Source organism: Neomonachus schauinslandi, chromosome 13, assembly GCF_002201575.2.
Source record: "Neomonachus schauinslandi chromosome 13, ASM220157v2, whole genome shotgun sequence".
NCBI lineage: Eukaryota > Metazoa > Chordata > Mammalia > Carnivora > Phocidae > Neomonachus > Neomonachus schauinslandi.
This window is the reverse complement of record NC_058415.1, coordinates 86,812,696-86,831,995: the sequence shown is the minus strand read 5'-3', so window position 1 is coordinate 86,831,995 and position 19,300 is coordinate 86,812,696. Positions and strand designations below refer to the sequence as shown.

Below are 19,300 nucleotides of genomic sequence, written 5' to 3'. Positions count from 1 at the left end.
TTCCACTACCTTGACCTCCCCACCTCTCCTCCCTCCCTTATAACCCCTCCACACCCCCTCACCCAACTTTGGAGAACCAGAGGGCTTCCAGGGAGCAAACAACCAGAGGAGTCCCCAGCCAGCCTGTCCCCTGGCTCAGATGTCCTTAGTGTCACCAAGGTCAGCGTCAGAAGAAGGGGACTGGAAAGGTCAAGGTGGTGGTGGTGGGCTGCACAGAGAGACCCAGGGCAAAAGAGGCAGAGAAATAGGAAGACAGAGGGCCTAGTAGATGAGTGGGGTGCGAATGGTCAAAGGGACATGAAGAGGCACAAATGGGCGGGGGCTGAGGGACGAGGAACGGAGAGAGGCCAGCCAGGTGACAGGCGGAGGCCTCAGGGTGAAGTAGCCAGTTGCAGCAAGACCCGCTACCTCTGGTCCCGCCACCTCTGGTCCCGCCTGGCCCCTAAGACTCCTCCCCCGCAGCCCGCGCCCCGCCCCGCCCCACGCGCTTCGGCTGGCTCCTCCCACGCGCCCCACCCTGCGCGCTCCGGCTGGCTCCTCCCCCGATGCCCGCGCCCCGCCCTGCGCGCTCCGGCTGGCTCCTCCCCCCGATGCCCGCTCCCCGCCCTGCGCGCTCTGGTTAGCCCGGCGGTGGCGGCTGCCGGCTGGCGAGCGGGCGCGCTGAGGGAGGGCGCGCTGAGGGAGGGCGCTGAGGGAGGGCGCCCCGGCAGCAGGTGGGCGGGGTGCGGGCCGGCGGCGGCGGGCTGGGGGCTGCCAGGCTGCGCTCGGGCTGAGCGCGGCCGGCCGTGCGTCGCGCCATGGACTTCAACATGAAAAAGCTGGCGTCGGACGCGGGCATCTTCTTCACCCGGGCGGTGCAGGTGAGGCCGTGCGCCCTGGGCCTCGCGGCCCGGATGTGGGGCGGGCCGGGAGCACCCCTGCGGTAGAGCCGGGGGGCGCAGGAGAAGCCCCTGGAGGCTGCCGCCCCCCTCCCCGCTGCGGGGACGCCCTAGCCCCCCACATCCCTTACTGCTGCGCTACCCAGAAGAAAGAGCCCGGGGCGGCCGGCCTGTCTGGCCGCACACTCAGCGTAGCCCGGGGCCGGGGACTGAGCCGGGCCTCGGCCCCGTTGCCCGGGGGGAGGTATCAGGGCCCACTGTTTGTTCTGGCTGGGTTACCGCGCTGCCGTGGCTCCCGCCCCAGGAGGGGAGAGAGCACCGGACGGCTCCTGCCTCCCAGCCCTTTCCCAGCAGTGACTCTGGCAGGCGTCTGGAGGCCTGAGCGCCAGGCCCGAGGACCATGCACCCTCCACGACCCCTTCTCCGAGCGTCAGTCTCTGCACCTGTGCAATGGGCTGGTGGTCCTGATTCCCTCAGGTCCTCTTTACACGCTTGGATAGTCGGTCCGGAAGCCAGGAGGGCTGGGATTACTTCCTTTCTGCTCCATGGGAGGCCTGTTTCCTCCTATTTCTCCAAGCCTGGGGGATGGGGACAGGGCTGAGGTCTGGCTGGGTGCCCTCCTTGGACAGCTGTCCAGGCTGAGGATGCTGGGATTGGAACAAGTCCTATCCACATTCTGGGGCCAGGAGAGAAACTGAGGCATCTTAATGTAATGGTGAAGACCTGGAGGCAGCTATGGGCATGGATGCTCCCTCTTGTGACCTTGAGGAAGGGGCTTCATCTCTTGGCCTCAGGTTTTCGATCTGAAAAATGGGATTAGCAATCCCTCCCTCCCCGGATGGATGTGAGGGTTCCTTGGTACTCTGCATGTACATGCTCACTAAAGGCAAGCTTATGGGGCGCCTGGGTGGCTCAGTCGGTTAAGCGTCTACCTTCAGCTCAGGACATGATCCCGGGGTCCTGGGATCAAGCCCCATGTCGGGCTCCCTGCTTAGCAGGGAATCTGCTTCCCCCTCTTCCTCTGCCCCTCCCCACCCCCACTCGTGCTCTCACTCTCTCTCGCTCTCTCTCTCTCAAATTAAAAAAAAATCTAAAAAAAAAATAAAGGCAAGCATACTAGTGGTGTTAGTGTAGTTAGTACTGCATGCCTGTGCGGCATGTGACCTTGGGCAAGTCACTTTTCCCCCTTCTGTCAATCGGGTGTAACACCAGTCTGCCTCCAGGGGTGGCTGTAGACTTGGGGCTTGGCCTGTCGCAGTGCTCTGGGAGCTGGTCCTATTGTTTGTCCTTGCTGTTGTTGTCGGCTCAGTTTTCTGGAGGAGCCCAGCCCCAGACAGTCTCTGGGAAACCCATGTGCTCATGTTTACTAGAAAACCCTGTCCCGTGTCCCATTGAGGATTAGTGCCCCAGTGAGGATTTGCTGCTTGGTATTTCAAGCCCCGCAGGTGACCCCAGCCCTAGTGGGGTTGCTAGGACCCTGGAGCCCCTTGGCTATCCTCAGTTCATCTGGAAGGTGGGAATCCTCCCAGTGTTGGTATGGCAACCACTCTATCTCCCATATCTGGGAAGAACCTGATCTGCCAGTTTCCTGCTACTGTGGGGCCCTGGCACCTACCTGGCCAGGGCCTGCAGAGCCTGGGGTGTGGGGAGGCTTGGGCCCTGTGGCCTCACTTCTCCTGGTGGGGCAGGCCCACTGGGTCACCCATACTGGAGTGGGAGCCAGCGCCCAGGCTCCAGACTCTGGGGTGGAGGAGGGAGCTGGGAGCTTTATAAATAGAGGCTTTCTCTGGCTCTGCACGCCCACCCCCTGCTGCTGCCATCTTGCAGGGAGCAGCCTTGGACTCTGCAGACATCAGCCCCTGAAGCATGGGGCCCTTCCTCTTGGTAGGGATGGGGCAGAGTGGCAGGCCAGAGGAGAGTGGTCTTGAAATGTCACCTGCATAGGAGAGGACCCTCGGGACCTGCCTGGAGATAGGAGTCAGTCAGGAAGGATGGGAGGGAGTTCTTCATTATCAGTGTGTGGGCAGCTTCTCTGCCTAGGTGCCGCCTTGCCGTGTCTCAGGACATGCTGGGTACTCGGTCAGCCCCTCCATGTACCGGGGACACCTTTTAGAGCCTTGCTCCAACCCCATCCAGTAGGGAACCTGAGCTTGACCCTGGGAGAGGAGGATCCCTTTTGCATGGGTGATTTTGGGCTGGCTTCCCAGTCCCCGAACTGTGCCTTAAAAGTCAGGAAAGGTTTATGAAGTTGGTCCAGGGGCTGGAAAGGCCCAGCTAAGAGCATCGAGGAAGGAAAACTAGGGTATATTGAGTAAGATATTACTTTATTAGTACTTTAATATACTTACTATGAGTAAGATATTAGTAGTAACGGCCGTAATAGTAAGAGTAGTGGTAGAACTAGTAATAATAAAGGCCAAGAGGAGGTGGTAGCGCTTTCATCATCTGAGCCAGCCAGGCAGGCAGCACTGGACATGGGATGGATGCCCAAGAGGTCAGGAAAGCCCCGTAGGACTTTGAACCTGGGTGGGCCTGGGGTGTGAGGGATGGGTACCCTAAGGCTCAGTGGGGAGTGGCTGCCGTTAACCTTGCACATTTGGGTGACATAGTCATCTAAAGTAGGGTGCCTGGTACCATTGGGGTAAAGGGGTTCCTAGGTAGCTCCGAGGAGGAACATGAAGGAGGCCTTCTATTCATGGTGATGATGACAGCAGCTAAGGTTTATTAGGCCTGTGCTGTGTGTTTCCAGATATTCTGTAAGATAGGTCCTGTTACCCCCTTCGCCAGGGCGGGGAACTAAAGACCAGAGAGGTGACTTTGCCTCTCTAAGCCTTGGTTTCCTTATCTGGAAAATGGGGCTAAGGCTACCCCTAAGGGGCTGGGTGAGGTGAGGCCTGCTCAGAGCCTGGCTCTGGGAGGCCCCAGTTTAGGGAATGTGAGGAGGCCCAGGAGTGGGGAGAGGTGGGAGGAGGCCAGGAGCAGCTGGTTCCCAGGTAGGGAGCTGGAGGCCTTAAGCCTGGCCCACCCAGGCCTGCAGCGAGAAACCCAAGCCCTGTTGCATAATTGATGGCTGCCCAGTGACTATCCGTGGCTGCCTCCCTCTCCCTACAGCTGGGCTGGAGCTGTTGTTGGCCTCTGGATGATTTATCGCTGCCAAGCAGTCTGGGAAGGGCCTCCGGACTCCAAGCCCATAATGACTCTGACTTGGGCACACTCTGCCCCTTGCTTAGCCTCAGGGGCATCATCTGTGACATGGGAAACTTGACCCAACAGTCTTGGAGGGCTCTCAGAGACGTGGTGGGCCATTGGTGTCAAATGCTTAGCCCAGGGTTGGGCCACCATGCAGTCAACAGTACTGCTATCGTTATTACTGATCTTACTCCTGCAGATCTATGCCCTTTTGCTATTTGGCTATGACCTTGAACAGGCTCTTTCTGCTGGAGCCTTCTAGATCAGAAGGGCCAGGACTTGGGCCATTATCAGGTTGTTCCTGCGAGGCCCACACAGCCTCTGCTGGCTCTGACCCGTAGGACATCCTGGTTCTTGCCTGGCCTTGGGGCGGGTTGCTGAGCTTTCTAGGCCTTGTGCATGCCCAGCAATTGGCTCTGATGGGCTAGTGGTGTTCCCTGTCCACCGCACCAGGTGACCAGAGGCCAGCCATGTGGCTGTCCTGCCCACACACACTCCCTTTCCTTCCCAGCTGCCTCCCCACCCATCAGCTCTTCATAGCAGCAGCACCTACTCCCTGCCAGACTCTGACCTTCATGTCTTACCCACATCTTTCTTTCTTTTATTTATTTATTTACTTATTTTTTAAGTAGGCTCCACACTCAGCTTGGGGCTCAAACTCATGACCCTGAGATCAAGAGTTGCACACTCCACTGACTGAGCCCCTCAGGCGCCCCTTACCCACATCTTTCTTATTTCATCCTATTTCAGCTATGAGGGAGCTGCTATTATTTATTATTCTCATTTTTCAGCTCAGGAAACTGATGCCAGAGAGGCAAAGCCACTTGCCCAACGTCACACCGCTCATCAGTGATAGAACTGAGACTTGAATCAAGTCCCTCTGATTCTGGGACCTGGGTTCCTCCCATTCACTCCCCTGGCACCCCCTCCCCAGTGGCTCCCAGTCCCCCAAGGAGCCCGTGATCACCCCAGACTTTGCATTGTGCCCCATTTATTCCCTGAGCACCTGCTACCAAGTGCTTTGCTTCAAAGTCAGGCTAAGAGAACCCCTAGAAATAGGCTCCCAATAACTCCTTATCCCTTTAAGTAATAAGCTAGATTTTGTACAAATGTGCATTTGGCGGGGGGCGGTGGGGGGTGTCTCTAGCTTTCTGGATTTCCAAAAGAAGCCATGATCCCCAACCTCTGGTCCAGCCTAATTTTACAGAGGGGCAAACTGAAGCACAGAGCAGGGTTGTAACTTGGTCAGGGTCACAGAGCAGGTTAGGGGTAAAGCCAGTTTCTTGACCTTGGGCTTGGTCCTAGCTGGGGTGAGGGGAAGGGAGCATGGGGCAGGGGTAGTCCCCACGTTCCCCCTTCTGAGCCCTCCCCACCCCTCAACCCTACCCCCCACAGTTCACAGAGGAGAAATTCGGCCAGGCTGAGAAGACTGAGCTGGATGCACACTTTGAAAACCTTCTCACCCGGGCAGACAGCACCAAGAACTGGACAGAGAAAATCCTACGGCAGACAGAGGTGCTGCTGCAACCCAACCCCAGTGAGTGGGCGCCAGGCGGTCCTGGGTGAGGGGCTGGAGGCCACCGGCAAGTGGGACCGGGTGGCAGGCGGGATTTGGGTCAGGTTATTGGGGCTTCTGAGGCCTGCTTGGCGGGTGGGGGGGGCCAGTTAAAGAGAAGAGCAGACTCAGTGATGGACTCCCAGATGCACTCTCTGGGGCAGCCAAAGTGTTAAGAGTTTTGCACCGAGAAGTTGAAGAAATGCTTGAAATTAAAACACGCTTGGGAGAAGAGGCAGTAAAAACATGAGCTGGGTCTTTGGAGAGGGCAGCGGGGCCCAGAGATGGAGGAGGGCTTGCCCAGAGTCACACTGCCGCAAGCGTGAGTGAGGAACACGCAGAAGCAACGGGCAGGAGAACCCAGGGGAAGGGAGGGGTGTCTTGGGGTCCTGATGCCTATCTGCCTCTAAGTCTCCTGTATAAGTGGGCATCCCAGGAGCTTTCTGGAACCAACACCAGAGCATCGTCCACGTGCGTGTTAGGTTCTGTAAATCCGTATCGTACGGAGGGAGAAGTGAGTGAGCCTTCACTTTGGGCCTGTCACCCCCAGCTATGTGACCTGGGGTAGGCATTTCATGTCTCTGAGCTGTGGCTTCCTCCTCTCAACAGTGAGGGGTCCTACAGGGTTGAGTGCCAGTTTCACTGGGTTGAAATGTGCACCAGAAAGAGAATATTCTGCCAGTCACCAGGCCAGGCACCCCCATGGGCAGGCCCTGGCCTGGATCTGTTTCTGTCGCCGTGGCTGCTGTCCTTGGGTTGTACTGAAGAGCCCCGTGGCTTTGGCTGCTGTTTCCCTGCAGGTGCCCGAGTGGAGGAGTTCCTGTATGAGAAGCTGGACAGGAAGGTGCCCTCGCGGGTCACCAACGGGGAGTTGCTGGCACAGTACATGGCAGAGGCGGCCAGTGAGCTGGGGCCCACCACTCCCTATGGTGAGCCAAGCCCCACAGCCAGGGCCAGGGGTCATGGTCTCTTGCTCTCGAATTTTCCTCCATCCCTCCCTTCCTTTCTTTCTTTGTCTTTTTTGAAGTACACAAATAATATCTACTTGTAAACGTTCATGAAATCAATGAATGAAAATGAAGAAATGAAAAAACTTTGAAATTAATGAAAATAAAACAAGTGAAAAAATTCACTCTCCTTGTAAACACCTCAGTCAATGCAGATGAAAACAATGAGAAATGGAAGTTTCTCTTAACCAGTTTCAGCTTGTGTGCATTTGTTAATGGGATCGTACTGTGTGTACCATTCTGCAACCTAATTTTTCAACTTGGTGTTGCATTAGCTACCACTTCACAGTGGCTCTTAGAGAGCTCCCTCCATCTTTTTTTTTTTTTTTTAATTTTTAAAGTTTTATGGAGATATAATTTACATACCATAAAATACACCTGTTTTAGGTGTGTAATTCAATGCTTTTTAGTGAATTTACAGAGTTGGACAAACATCCCCCCCAATCCTATTTAAAGAACATTTCTATCACCTGCACAAAGTGCCATGTCTGCTTGGAGTCAGTCCCCAGTCCCACCCCCTGCCAACTGCTCATGTGCTTTGTGTGCCTATAAATGTGTTTTTTCTGAACCTCTCATATAAATGGAATCATATGGTGTGTTGGGTGGTTTTTTTTTTCAAGATTTTATTTATTTATTTATTTACTTATTTATTTATCTGAGACAGAGAGAGACAGAGAGAGACAGAGCGTGTGCTCATGAGCAGAGGGGGAGGGAAAAGGAGGAGGAAAGAATCCCAAGTGGACTCCGCGTGGAGCCGGATGCCGGGCTCAATCCCCTGACCCCGAGATCATAACCCGAGCCGAAAGCAAGAGTCGAATGCCCAACCAACTGAGCCACCCAGGCGCCCCACGGTGCGCTGGGTTTTGCTTCTGGCTTCTTTTACTGAGCATAGTATCTCTGACATTCATCCATGCTGTAATGTGTTTTAGGATTTCATTTCTTTTTATTGTTGGATTGGATAGTATTCCATTGTATGGCTACACATTTGGGTTGTGTCCTTATGAACGTTTTCACATAGAACTTTGTGAGGACATATGTTTTCCCTTCTCCTGGGCATCCACCTCGGAATGGACTTGCTAGGTCATATGGTAAACTTAAGTTTACCTTTTTAGGAAATTACCAAACTGTCTTCCAAAGTGGCTGTGTGATTTTATATTCCTACTAGCAGGATGGTGGTTAATTTCCATATATTTGTGGATTTTCCATGTTTCCTTCTGTTGTTGATTTCTAATTGATTTCGCTGTAGTCAGAGAACATGCTTTGTATGATTTTAATCCTTTTACATTTATGAAGACTTGTTTATGGCCTAGTATATGGTCTTTCCTGGAGAATGCTGGTGTTCACTTGAGATCATATGTTATGTTGTTGAGTGGAGTGTGGTAGAGACAACAGGCCAAATTGGTTGATAGGGTTGTTCTAGTCTTCTGTGTGCTTGCTGATTTTGTCTTATCCTATACATTATTGAGAAGTATTGAAGTCTCCAACTATTTCTGTTGAATTGTCTATTTCTGGCTTCGATTTGTCAGTGTTTGCTTCATATGTTTTTGGAGATCTGTTGTGAGGTCTGTATGTTTATTATTGTTATATCTTCCTGATAAATTGACTCTTACATCATTGTAAAATACTGTTCTTCGTCTCTGGTCACATTTACATTAAAGCCCATTTTATCTGATAGTTCAGATACTCCTATTCTCTTATGGTTATTGTTTACATAGTATACCTTTTCCTGTTCTTCTGTTTTCAACATATTTATGTCTTTAAATCTAAAGTCTTTTTTTCTATAGACAGTATATATTTGGATTTTTTTTTTTAAATCCCCCCTGACCATCTTTACCCTTTGATTGGAGTATTTCATCCATTTATATTTAACGTAATTATTGATGTGGTTGGATTTACATATGCCATCTTATTATTTTCTCCATGTCTCAGATCATTTTTGTTCATCTGTTCCTCCTTTATTCCTTCTTTTGTGTCAAATAGGTATTTTCTAGTGTAACATTTTAATTTCTTTGTTGTTTTTTTTAAGTTTTTTAATTTATTTGACAGAGAGAGAGTGTGCACAAGCAGGGGGAGATTCAGGCTCCCCACTGAGCAGGGAGCCCGATGCGGGGCTCAATCCCAGGACCCTGGGACCCAGGACCCTAAGGCAGACACGTAACGGACTGAGCCATCCAGGCACCCCTCTTTCTTGCCTTTTTAACAAAGTATTTCTTACTGGTTTCACAATATGAACAACAGTATGTATTTTAACTTATCCCAGTCTGCTTCAGAACAATACTGACTTAATTCCAGTAAAATATAGACACTTTACTCCAATATAACTCTATCTCCTCTCCCTTCCTTTGTGCTGTTATTATCATATATATTTCATTTCTATTTTGTATGAGCCCAGCAATACAGTTTTATAGTTATTATTTTGTACAATTGTCTTTTAAATCAGTTAAGAAAAGAGAAAAAATATGTTTGTATTGTCTTTTGTATTTGCCTATGTAACTACCTTTATTGGTGGTCTTTATTGCTTTATGTGGATTCAGCTTACCATCTGGTGTCATTACCTTTGAACCTGAAGTATTTCTTCTATGGCAGGGTGGCTAGCAATGGATTCTCTCAGTCTTGTTTCTCTGGGAATGTCTTTATTCTGTGTTCACATTTGTTAGACAGTTTTGCTATGTGTAGTATTCTTGCATGAGAATTTTTTCCTTTTTTTGCTTTGAATATATCATTTCACTGCCATCTGGCCTCCATTGTTCCTTTTTTTTTTTCTTTAGGTTTTGTTTTGTTGGTTTGTTTGTTGTTGTTGTTGTTTGTATCTTTTTTTAAGTAATCTCTACACCCAAAGTGGGGCTCGGACTCACAACCCCCGAGATCAAGAGTTGCATGTTCTACCGACTGAGCCAGCCTGACACCCCAGCTTCCATTGTTTCTGATGAGAAGTCATTCGTACATCTCATCATGGTTCTCTTGTATGTGATGAGTTGCTTTTCTATTGCTGCTTTTGAGACTTTGTCTTTGTCTCTCAGCAACTTGACCAAGATGTCTTGGCTGTCGGTCACTTTGTATTCATCCTATTTTGGGTTTGTTGAGTTTCTTGGATATGGACATTAATGTTTTTCATCAAAATCAGAAACATTTTCAGATTATTCTTCAGATATTTTTCTTTTTTTTTTTAAAGATTTTATTTATTTATTTGAGAGAGTGAGAGAATGAGAGAGAGAGCATGAGGAGGGGAGGGTCAGAGGGAGAAGCAGACTCCCTGCCGAGCAGGGAGCCTGATGTGGGACTCGATCCCAGGACTCCAGGATCATGACCTGAGCTGAAGGCAGTCGCTTAACCAACTGAGCCACCCAGGCGCCCCAGATATTCTTCTTATTATTATTTCTTCAGATATTTTTTCTGCCCCTTGCTCTCCTCTTCTTCTGGGACTCCCATTACTCATGTGTTGATTTGTTTCATGATGTCCCGTAGGTCTCTGAGGCTTTGTTTGTTGTTATTCATTCATTTCTCTTTTTGTTCTTCAGACGAGGTCATCCCTATTGATCTGTCTTTAAAGTGGCTCAGTTTTCCTTCAGCTAGCTCACACTTGGCAGTTGAGCCCTTCTGGTGGATTTTGCATATCAGTTGTGGTGCTTTTCAACTCCAGAGTTTTCCTTTCTTTTTAATAGTTTTCATCTCTTTCTTGATGTTCTTTATTTGATGAGTCATCATATTTTTCTTCAATTCTTTAAGCATTAAAAAAAAAACACACTTTTTTCTTCTGCTTAGAAGTCTTTGCTAAATCTGGGCTGCCTGGGTGGTGCAGTGGTTGGACATCCAGCTCTTGGTTTCAGATTGGATCGTGGTCTCAGGGTCATGGGATCGAGCCCCATGTCAGGCTCTGCGCTACGCGCGGAGCCTGCTTGAGGATTTTCTCTCTCCCTCTCCTCCTCCCCCACACACACGTGCATGCTCTCTTTCTCTCAAATAAATAAATATTTTTTAAAAAAAGAAGTCTTTGCTAAATCTAACATCTGAGTGTCCTTAGAGACAGTGACTATTGATTGCTTTTTCCTTCTGCTTGTTGACCATACTTACGTGTTTCTTTGCATGTCACACAATGTTTTGTTGAAATCTGGACATTTGAGATAATATGGTAGCTATGGGTTCAGAATCACTTGGGGTTGTTGTTGCTGTTCGTTTGCTTAGAGACTGGCCTGGGCTAATTGTTTAGAGTCTGTGTCCCTTGCAGTGGGCAGCGCCTGATGCAGCTGCTGCGTTCACAGTTTTTTGGGGTTTTTTTTATCATTCTTTTTCTTTTCAAGCTAAGCTTCCTAGGTTTTACTCCCAGGTTAGCATATGTTAGTAGTCAGGCAATGATAGATCAGTCAGAGGTTGTGCTTAAACATTTGGCACCATTAAGGCTTTACTGATGAATTTGTGGGTGTGCTGGGGAATACATTCAAAGTTCACTCAGAGTTCAAGTAGTTTACAAGTCTGCCCAGCTTTTATTTTGTGTGCAAAGCCTCCCATTTGGTCAACAACGATGAGTAGATACCTAGGGTTCTCTCCAGTCTTTCCTGAGTGTGTCACACACATGCGTGTAGCCTTCCAGACCACCAGAGATACCTGGGAGCTAGTCAGGGCCCACGTGACTATCTCGTTTCCAGATCTCCTGTTAAATTTCTGGCAGATCTGTTCCAACCAGTATTCCCTATTCAAATCAGCTGTAATGTTGGTCTTTCTCAATTACTTGCCATTGGGATCACTATTGTTTTTGACAGTGTCCCCTGGATTTTTCTATGCTCCTGCCCAAATCAAGTCAGCCCCAATACCACTACCTTCCCCTGCAACCCATGCCCCAGCTTTGCCCACCCCCTAGCAGTGAGGCTGCCGACCTCAGGACTCACCCCGCCTGAGTAGAACTACAACACCACAGAGCTGACAAGACAGGAGTTCCCCCCCACCCACACAGGCTCCCACCTTGTCCTTACCAAGGTTCAGGAGTTCTTGAGTAAATATTCTCGGTTTATTTGCCTTTGGTCAATTTCCAGAGTCCAGAAATGTTTGCTTTTGACAGTGATACCCACTTTTATTCTTGTTTTCTGGGGAACAGGATTTGTTGAGGTGCTTTCTGTGTTGTTCTGGAAGTCCCACCCCCACCCCCTATCCTTTTAATGATGTGTCGTGTTCCACGTTTGGGATGTCCCGCTATTTATTTGTCAGTCTCCAGGTGACAGATATGCAGGTCGCTCCACATGTTTCCAGGCCAGCCATTCTGCACTGAGCCCCCTGCGCTTACGCTTCCTCGGCATGCCTCTCCCTGGTCGCTCCCTTACTTCTGGGGGTCAGAGCAGCCTGAGCCTGAGCCTCTTCCTCACCCTTAAACTCCATCTAACCAGGGAAGACACTAATCAAGGTGGCAGAAGCTGAAAAGCGCCTGGGAGCCGCAGAGAGGGATTTTATCCACACAGCCTCCATCAACTTCCTCACGCCTCTGCGCAACTTCCTGGAAGGGGACTGGAAGACCATTTCGGTGAGAGCCCTGGGGCCGTCCCACTTCCTGGTTGCTGTGGCATCCTCCTCCTGGGAGCTGCTGAGCACAGGCTCTCCTCCCATGCTGGGAACCCAGCTCTCCCAGGCCTCCCCAGACATGGCTCTTATGGGCTGAGTGACACAGACTGGATGACGTCCCCCTGTGTGGGCCTCAGTTTCCCCATCTGGACCTGATGGCCCTGTGGGCCAGTCCTGCCACAGCCCAGGATCTCCCAGGGCTTCCCAGGCTCTCACTCTTCCCTGTTATCCGTCCCCACAGAAGGAGAGACGTCTCCTACAAAACCGGCGTCTGGACTTGGATGCCTGCAAAGCACGGCTGAAGAAGGCCAAGGCTGCGGAAGCCAAAGCCACGGTAGGTGTCCCTGCTGGTCTCCCGCCCACCCCCCCAGCTCTGTTTGGAGCCAAGGGAAGGTGAAGGGACCTGATGTTTGGCATGACCTTTCTTCCCTGTCCCTGCCTGGAGAGGTCTGCCTGGGGGGCACTGGTCCTGGCTGACCACTTCAGGTCACGCCTCTCCCCTCCCCTCCCCACCCCCTTCCGGAACCCTGGCCGCCCAGAGCTCCGGGTCCCAGGGCAGACTTTTATGGGGTGGGCTGACCAGCAGTGCCCTGACCTGGGCTCAGGGCATGCCACAGCCTCCCCAGACAGACAACCAGTTGGAGTTTCTCGCATGGCCCTGCCCTGCCCTCCCTGAATGCTTGGCTCTGTCCCCCGGCTCTGCCCGGGCATGGCTCCCCCTTACTAACTCCCCCACCCGCTGCTCCAGTGCTGGTCCCAGGTTGCCCTGATAGTGTGAACCCTGAGCTGGACCGCCCACCTGCTCAGGGACACGACCAAGGGCCCTCTCAGGGAGTCCCACGGCCCTGGGTCAGGCCGGGGCCCCTCCCTCTACTCCCAGCTCACTGAGGCCTGCTCAGCCTGGCCGGGCCAGTCGATACAGTGTGGCACAGTTTGACCAGGGCTTAGGCCGGGGTGGGGGAGCGGGCCTGAGGGGGAGCACACTCCTGGCATGCCAGGCTGCTTGGGGGGGGTAGGGGCCTAGAGGCTACCTCACACCCGGGAACCCCCAGGTCGAGGGCAGCCGGAGGTACGGCCACCTTGCCTGCCCAGGCTGTCAGCTGCCCGTGAGGGTTTGGGCCCCAACCCCTCCTTGCATCCCCTCCCACAGGGTGGCCCCTCGGGACCATGGAGTCTGGGCCTGTGCTGCCTCTGGTGAGAGCCAAGGGCAGGGTCTCAGCTCATGCAGGTGTGTGGGGTCCAGATCGGAGGCAGGGGCTCAGCCACTGGAGTCTTGTGGTGGTTGGGTAGGATGACCGATGGCCACAGGGATAACGTCTCTAAGTCACCTGGGCAGGACAGTCTCTCTGGAGTACCTTGGCCGGAACCAGCTCATCCTCCATCAGCCAGGCCAGAGGAGCCTTTCCTTAGTCACTAGAGCGGCACGACCTCCTCTCTAGTTGTCTGGCCCAGACAACCTCAGGCCCTTGGGTTAGGCCACGTGCGCCCTGCAGAGCTAGGCCTGCGGCAACCCAGGCACAGTGAGCACCCCAGAGGACCGCAGCCCAGCAGGTCATCCCTGCCCGCCCCGCTAAACACACGCACACACGCATAGCAGGACTCCTTCCAGAGGGCAGGGCCGTCTGTCCGCCTGCCCGCCACCTGCTCTCCCCACCCCGCCATGGGGGGCCTGCTCCCGCCTGCGCTGTGGACTCACTAACCTCTTTGTTTTTGTTCCTTTCCGTTCTGCTTTGGGTAACTTGGCTCAGTGTGAGGGAGATGTGAGTATACCTGTCCACGTGCTGTGCTGCTTTTGGTTTGCCCATCCCAGCCTCGGGCCACAGTGGCGTGGCCGGCCCAGGGGACGTCCTGGGCATTTTGCAAGCAGCTGGTCTCCTCACCAGAGCCTCTGCCGTGCATAGCCTCTGGTTTAGGGGGGACGCCAGGCATTGGAGCCTGTGAGTCAGCTTTTTGCAAACATGGAAAGCCTGTCACCCTGTCCACCCATGCATCCATCTGTCCACCTTGTTGTGGGGGAGGGGCCCGGTCCTTTGCTGCAGGAGTGAGAGATGGGCCGTGTGGAGATTCTGGGATGGAGAAAGCTGGGGTCAGGGGTGATTTGTCTGGAGGACTGTGGCTCTAACTGGGGCATCTGAGCGGGGCTAGGGTCCAGGGAGGAGGGGGCCAGGCCCAGTCTGCAACTCATCCATCAGACGATGCTCATCAGACGATGAGCAGACTCATCGTCTGCTTTCCTGGGGTCCCAGCGTGACCACCCACCTGGTCTTTGTCTGACTCTCTCTGTCCCCAAGCCCACCTCGTGCCCAGGAGGTTGGAGCGGGGAGAAGGGGTCCATGTGGTATGTGTCTGCAGCCTCCTGTCCCTGGGGCCGGGGCTCCTGGCCTCTCCCCATGGGAGACTCTGGGGCGGCGGCTGGCCCTGTGTGACGCCCCCTCCCCCCGTGACCTCTGTTCCCGCCAGACGGTGCCTGACTTTCAGGAGACTAGACCACGTAATTACATTCTCTCGGCCAGCGCCTCCGCGGTAAGCGCCCCACCCCGCTGCCCCCTCCCTCCGCCGCTCAGGCACCAGGAACACAGGCCTCGGCCCCGGAGCCGGGAAGGCAGCAGCCCCGCTCCTGGCCGCCGGCCTGCACCCTGCGCCCACGTCGCTGGCCTCGCTTCTGTCTGCGCCGCGCTGGAGGTGGGGGCCGGCCCAGCTGCCCCGGACAGCGTGGGGACAGCGTGGGGAGCTGGGCGGCAGCTGCCCATCTCCCAGGGCCCCAAGGTCTGCCCGCCACCCCCCTATCAAGGGCACTGCCCCCCGGCCCACCTCGGGCTCGAGGACCCCAGAGCTGTGACAGAAGGGGGGCACTCTTCATCCAGCTGCCTCTCTGGCTCATCTGCCCGGCGTCCTGGGAGCGAGGAGAGACCCAGAGCCCTTGCAGGGAGGGTGGGGACCAGCGGGCTGGGGGTAGGCCTGTCCGGAGGAGGCTTGGGGCAGCCGTGGGGGCCGAGGGCTCCGAGTGTCATGGGATCTTTTCTCCACGGCTGTGTTGAGCTGCTAGGTGTTTACCATTCAGTGTGGGACACGGGCCAACCACACCTCTCCCATTGTGCCTTTCGCCACCACTACTGTGCCTTCTCTGCCTTCTCCTCTGACCTTCCATTTCCACCAGGGGTGGCGCGCGCTCGCCCAGGCCCTCTGGCTCTCTCCGCCCCCCGTCACGCCCGCAGGCCTCCAGCCGGGCGCAGAAGTCACTCCCCACATTTTGGTTTTCTAAATGGCACTGTGGTGGGACATCTCGGTCCACAGGACAGGCCTTGTTCTGCTTTCCATCCTTCAGGTCATCATCTTAGGATAGACTCTCCGCGCTGGGCAGGAGAAATGGGTCTCCTAAGTCGTGGCGGGGGGAGGGGGGTCTTTCTTCTTTAGACTCTGGATGACACTTCCTGCCCCCCTTCTTGGGCCGAGTGGAAGGAGGAATATCCTGGAGGGTGGAGACCGCCCTGTTTTTTTCTTTTGCCATTGAACCCCAGTGTGACTCGGGCACGAGGCTGCCTTTCTCTGCCGAAGGACAGAAAGGTTCAGTGACTGGCCTAGGGTCACACGGCCCTGCGTCCCAGCCCACCAGCCTTAGCTGATTGTCAGGGTGGGATGGGGGACACTGGGTCTCCCATCAGAGCCTGGGGGCTTATGCTGTAGGAGAAACCCAAGCAGGACTTCCCAGCTGGCTGTCCCTGCCTTCCCTGCATGCGGCATGTTGGGCTGGACTGTGGTTGTCAGTGACCCCGCTCACGCCAGGCCGCATCCCAGCCTCAGCTCCTGGTTGGGTTATGGGGAGGGAGTGAAGGCGGCTCGTGGAGGGGGAAGGGGTGGGGTCTTGGGGAGCTGGGACAGGGCATGGGCTCTGGGGTTCAGCCGTCCTCGCCCCACTGCCCTGCTGACCGGTGCCCCCTCCCTCCCCTGCTGCCCGGTCCTGTTGTGGTCTCCGAAGCTCTGGAATGATGAGGTGGACAAGGTGAGTCTGGGCTCAGGAGGCTTGGGGGCAGAGGCTTGAAGCGGGTGGGGATGGGGTAGGGGTCAGATCGGTTTCTAGCTCTGGACTCTGCCACTGTCCGGGTATCACTTTCCTTCTGTGGGGAAACCGCCTCCACAGTTCCTCTGAGCACACAGGGGAGTGGCGGTGTCAGATGGCAAGGGACAGAGTGTCAAAGGTGGTGGCAGAGCACCCGCGGGTCTGTCTCTGAACCGCTCGCGACGGGACAGGTCCAGAGGGGTCCCAGCTAGGGGGCAGGGCTCCGGGCCTGAAGTCAGGGGTGAGAAGCACGTCCCGGCCACCAGGATAACTGTCCACGTCCCCAGGGCGGACGTGTCGTCTGCATCCAGAGCAGGAGAGGAGGCTGCTCCTGGGCGGGAAGGCGGGGGCAACTGTTGCTGTCAGCCACTGTCCCCTCTGCCCTTCCCAGGCCGAGCAGGAGCTCCGAGTGGCCCAGACGGAGTTTGACCGGCAGGCAGAAGTGACCCGACTCCTGCTGGAGGGAATCAGCAGCACTCACGTGAGTCCCGCCCTGTGATGCCCATCATCCACCGATTCCTGCCCCCCGCCCCGGGTCCCCCACTAAACTCCTCCACAAGAGGCAGGCGATGAACTTGGATCTCAGAAGCGGGTGGCAAGGGGCAGTGCTTGAGCCCATGGTCCTCAGGGTGGAACTTTAGCTTTGGTCCCAGTGCCAAAGGCTGGGCAGCCCTCCCCCGCCCCAGGGAGCAGGTGGCTTGGGGTCGAGGACGGAGCGCTGAAGGCCAGGGTCTGCAGGGGTGGGGGGGGCTTCTGGTCGGCTAGGACACCTCCCACTGGCGGCACCACCCTCCGCCCCCCCGCAGGTGAACCACCTTCGCTGCCTCCATGAGTTTGTGGAGTCCCAGACAACTTACTACGCTCAGTGCTACCGCCACATGCTGGACCTACAGAAACAGCTGGGCAGGTGCCCACTGGGGTCCCCAGGCTCCCAGGCCCCACGAGCGGCCCGCGCCCCCTCCCCCGGGCAACAGCCTTCTCCCGAGGCTCAGCAAGCAGGGCGGGTTAGAGGGCTGCTGACCCTCAGTCGAGGGCATCACACGCCTCTCTCGGTGACAGGGAGGTGGCTGGCCTGGGCGGGAGGATGGCAGGGATGGGGCGGTACGGCTCACGCTTCCCCTTGCCTTGCTTTCCCCCTCATGCTGCCAGCTCCCAGGGAGCCATGTAAGTAGCCAGGGTCTCCTTGCCTCTGTGGCAGTGGGCCCAGGTGTTCGGCGGAGCACGTGGGACTCGCACAGGGACACAGCTCCCGGCTGAGATGTCACCCCTCTCCAGATTCCCAGGCACCTTCGTGGGCACCACAGAGCCCGCCTCCCCGCCCCTCAGCAGCACCTCGCCCACCACCGCCGCGGCCACCATGCCCGTGGGCCCCTCTGTGGCTGGCCTGGCCCCTCCAGGAGAGGCCGCTCTCCGCCTGGAGGAGGTGACCCCCCCCGCCAGCGGGACCCGGAAGGCCCGGGTGCTCTACGACTATGAGGCGGCCGACAGCAGCGAGCTGGCCCTGCTGGCTGATGAGGTGGGCCTGGCGCCACGGGGCCGGAATGGGGAGCCCCCCCGCACTGCCTTCAAGTGTCCGAGGGGCCCTGGGGTGGAGCTGGGGCTGGGGGTGCGCGGAGGCAGCTGCAGCTCTGGGGAAGCAGTCTCTCCGTAGGGGGGTGGGGAGGCGAACTCCTGCCTCTGGAGGACGTGCAGATGCCCGGGTCTCGTGGGGCCCTGGCAGCCCTGTCCCCATGCCCTCCTGCTCCCGGCTGGGGTGTGACCTCCCCTCTGCGCCCTCCTCTTCAGCTCATCACTGTCTACAGCCTGCCTGGCATGGACCCTGACTGGCTCATCGGCGAGAGAGGCAACAAGAAGGGCAAGGTCCCAGTCACCTACTTGGAACTGCTCAGCTAAGCGGGCCCCCTCCAGGCCCCTGCCCACTCTGGCCTGGGTGGGAGAGGACGGGGGGAGGGGGTCGGCAGCCCTGCCACTTGTCTGTTGGTGACTCAGCTGCTCAGGGTGGGGCGACTAGCCCCATTCTGTCCGTGCCCCCGGTCATCCGGCTGTGCGGGGGCCCCTCCCCCAGCCCCGCTTCTGGAGCCCCCCACCCTGCCTGCATCCCCTGAGCACCCCCGCTCCCCAACCCTCCCAGCTCCTGCTAAGGAGGGGGGTGGGGCTGGCCGCGGTGCCGCCCTAGGCACCCCGGCCCCCCGGCCCCCGTGGGAAGCCTGGGGTGCACCCTTGGCCAGAGAGCACCTGCCTTTCGGTAGCCAAAAGCAGCAAGGTGGGGGAGGCAGGCAGGTGTGCGGCAGCCCGGGGCCTGGGTGCCAGCCCCTCCGGAGGGACCGGGGCAGAGGGACTGGGTGCTGCCCTCCCCCTCCCACACGGACAGCTCACACCAAGTTCCGTGGCTCAGCCTGCACCTCTCCACACACACTTTTTAAACTGGTCTTTTTACTCTGCCTGTCTGCTTGCTCTCTAGCCAGTGACAAATAATAAACGAGCCTTCACGTGCATGTCGCCTGGGCTCCCTTTGGCTGCGGGCCCCCTGGGGCTGGCCCTGAGGGTGGGCAAGAGAAGCCCTCCCGGGCGGCTTCCTGCTCCCTCCTCCCCCGGCCGCCCTTCCTCCTGTAGGGCCTGTGCGGCTCCAGGGGCAGCCCTGTTCCTGCACAGGAGGCTGCAGGGGAGACATTTTGTCCTAAGAGAGACTTGCCTAAATGTGGGCCGAGTGGAGTGGGTTGTAATGTGCATGGGGGTCTCGGCTGATGACCTGTGGCCGGTTCGCCTGTTCTCACGTCCTCCTCCCAGACACGGGAAGAGAGCAGAAAGTCAGTCACCTCCTCAAGCTTCCGTAACTGGCAGGTAGCCGCGCAGGGACTCTAGCCCAGGCCAGTCTGGTTCTAGAAACTTCAGGTTTCAGGTGAAGGCCCCTAGCCAGGCCCAGCTCTCTGGTGAGGAGGTTCTGAGGCGGCCGGAGGCCAGCAGGCCCCACCCCGGGGTCTCTGAAGGGAGGGGCAGGGAGGGAGGCAGGGGCACCTAGCTATAAACAGCGGTGGAACTTCAGGAAAGGCCACACCCCACAAGAAGC

At 55.9% G+C, this 19,300-nt stretch overlaps 1 protein-coding gene across 3 annotated transcripts; it reads left to right on the top strand.

Moving 5' to 3' along the window:
- The first annotated feature begins 556 nt into the window (after positions 1-556).
- Positions 557-18,309, top strand: SH3GLB2 (SH3 domain containing GRB2 like, endophilin B2). 3 transcript variants are annotated; one of them, XM_044920341.1, is made up of 13 exons: positions 557-860; positions 5,463-5,604; positions 6,423-6,551; positions 12,005-12,138; positions 12,418-12,510; positions 13,925-13,936; positions 14,637-14,699; positions 16,153-16,176; positions 16,625-16,714; positions 17,040-17,140; positions 17,383-17,397; positions 17,509-17,749; positions 18,019-18,233. In XM_044920341.1, the coding sequence occupies exons 1-13, from the start codon at positions 798-800 to the stop codon at positions 18,124-18,126; spliced, it is 1,215 nt and encodes a 404-aa protein (XP_044776276.1). In that variant the 5' UTR covers positions 557-797; the 3' UTR covers positions 18,127-18,233. The 3 variants fall into 3 exon arrangements, with proteins under 3 accessions (XP_044776276.1, XP_044776277.1, XP_021546837.1); XM_044920342.1 differs by lacking the exons at positions 13,925-13,936; positions 14,637-14,699; XM_021691162.2 differs by lacking the exons at positions 13,925-13,936; positions 17,383-17,397 and having other exon boundaries at positions 563-860; positions 18,019-18,309.
- Positions 18,310-19,300: the final 991 nt, after the last annotated feature.

What these genes read in the sequence shown, in the direction of transcription:
- SH3GLB2 (XM_044920341.1), top strand. Translation starts at nt 798, where the DNA reads ATGGACTTCAACATGAAAAAGCTGGCGTCGGACGCGGGCATCTTCTTC. An exon ending in GCTGCTGCAACCCAACCCCA is followed by an intron (nt 5,605 to 6,422) that starts GTGAGTGGGCGC and finishes GTTTCCCTGCAG; the next exon opens with GTGCCCGAGTGGAGGAGTTC. An exon ending in TGGCCCTGCTGGCTGATGAG is followed by an intron (nt 17,750 to 18,018) that starts GTGGGCCTGGCG and finishes CCTCCTCTTCAG; the next exon opens with CTCATCACTGTCTACAGCCT.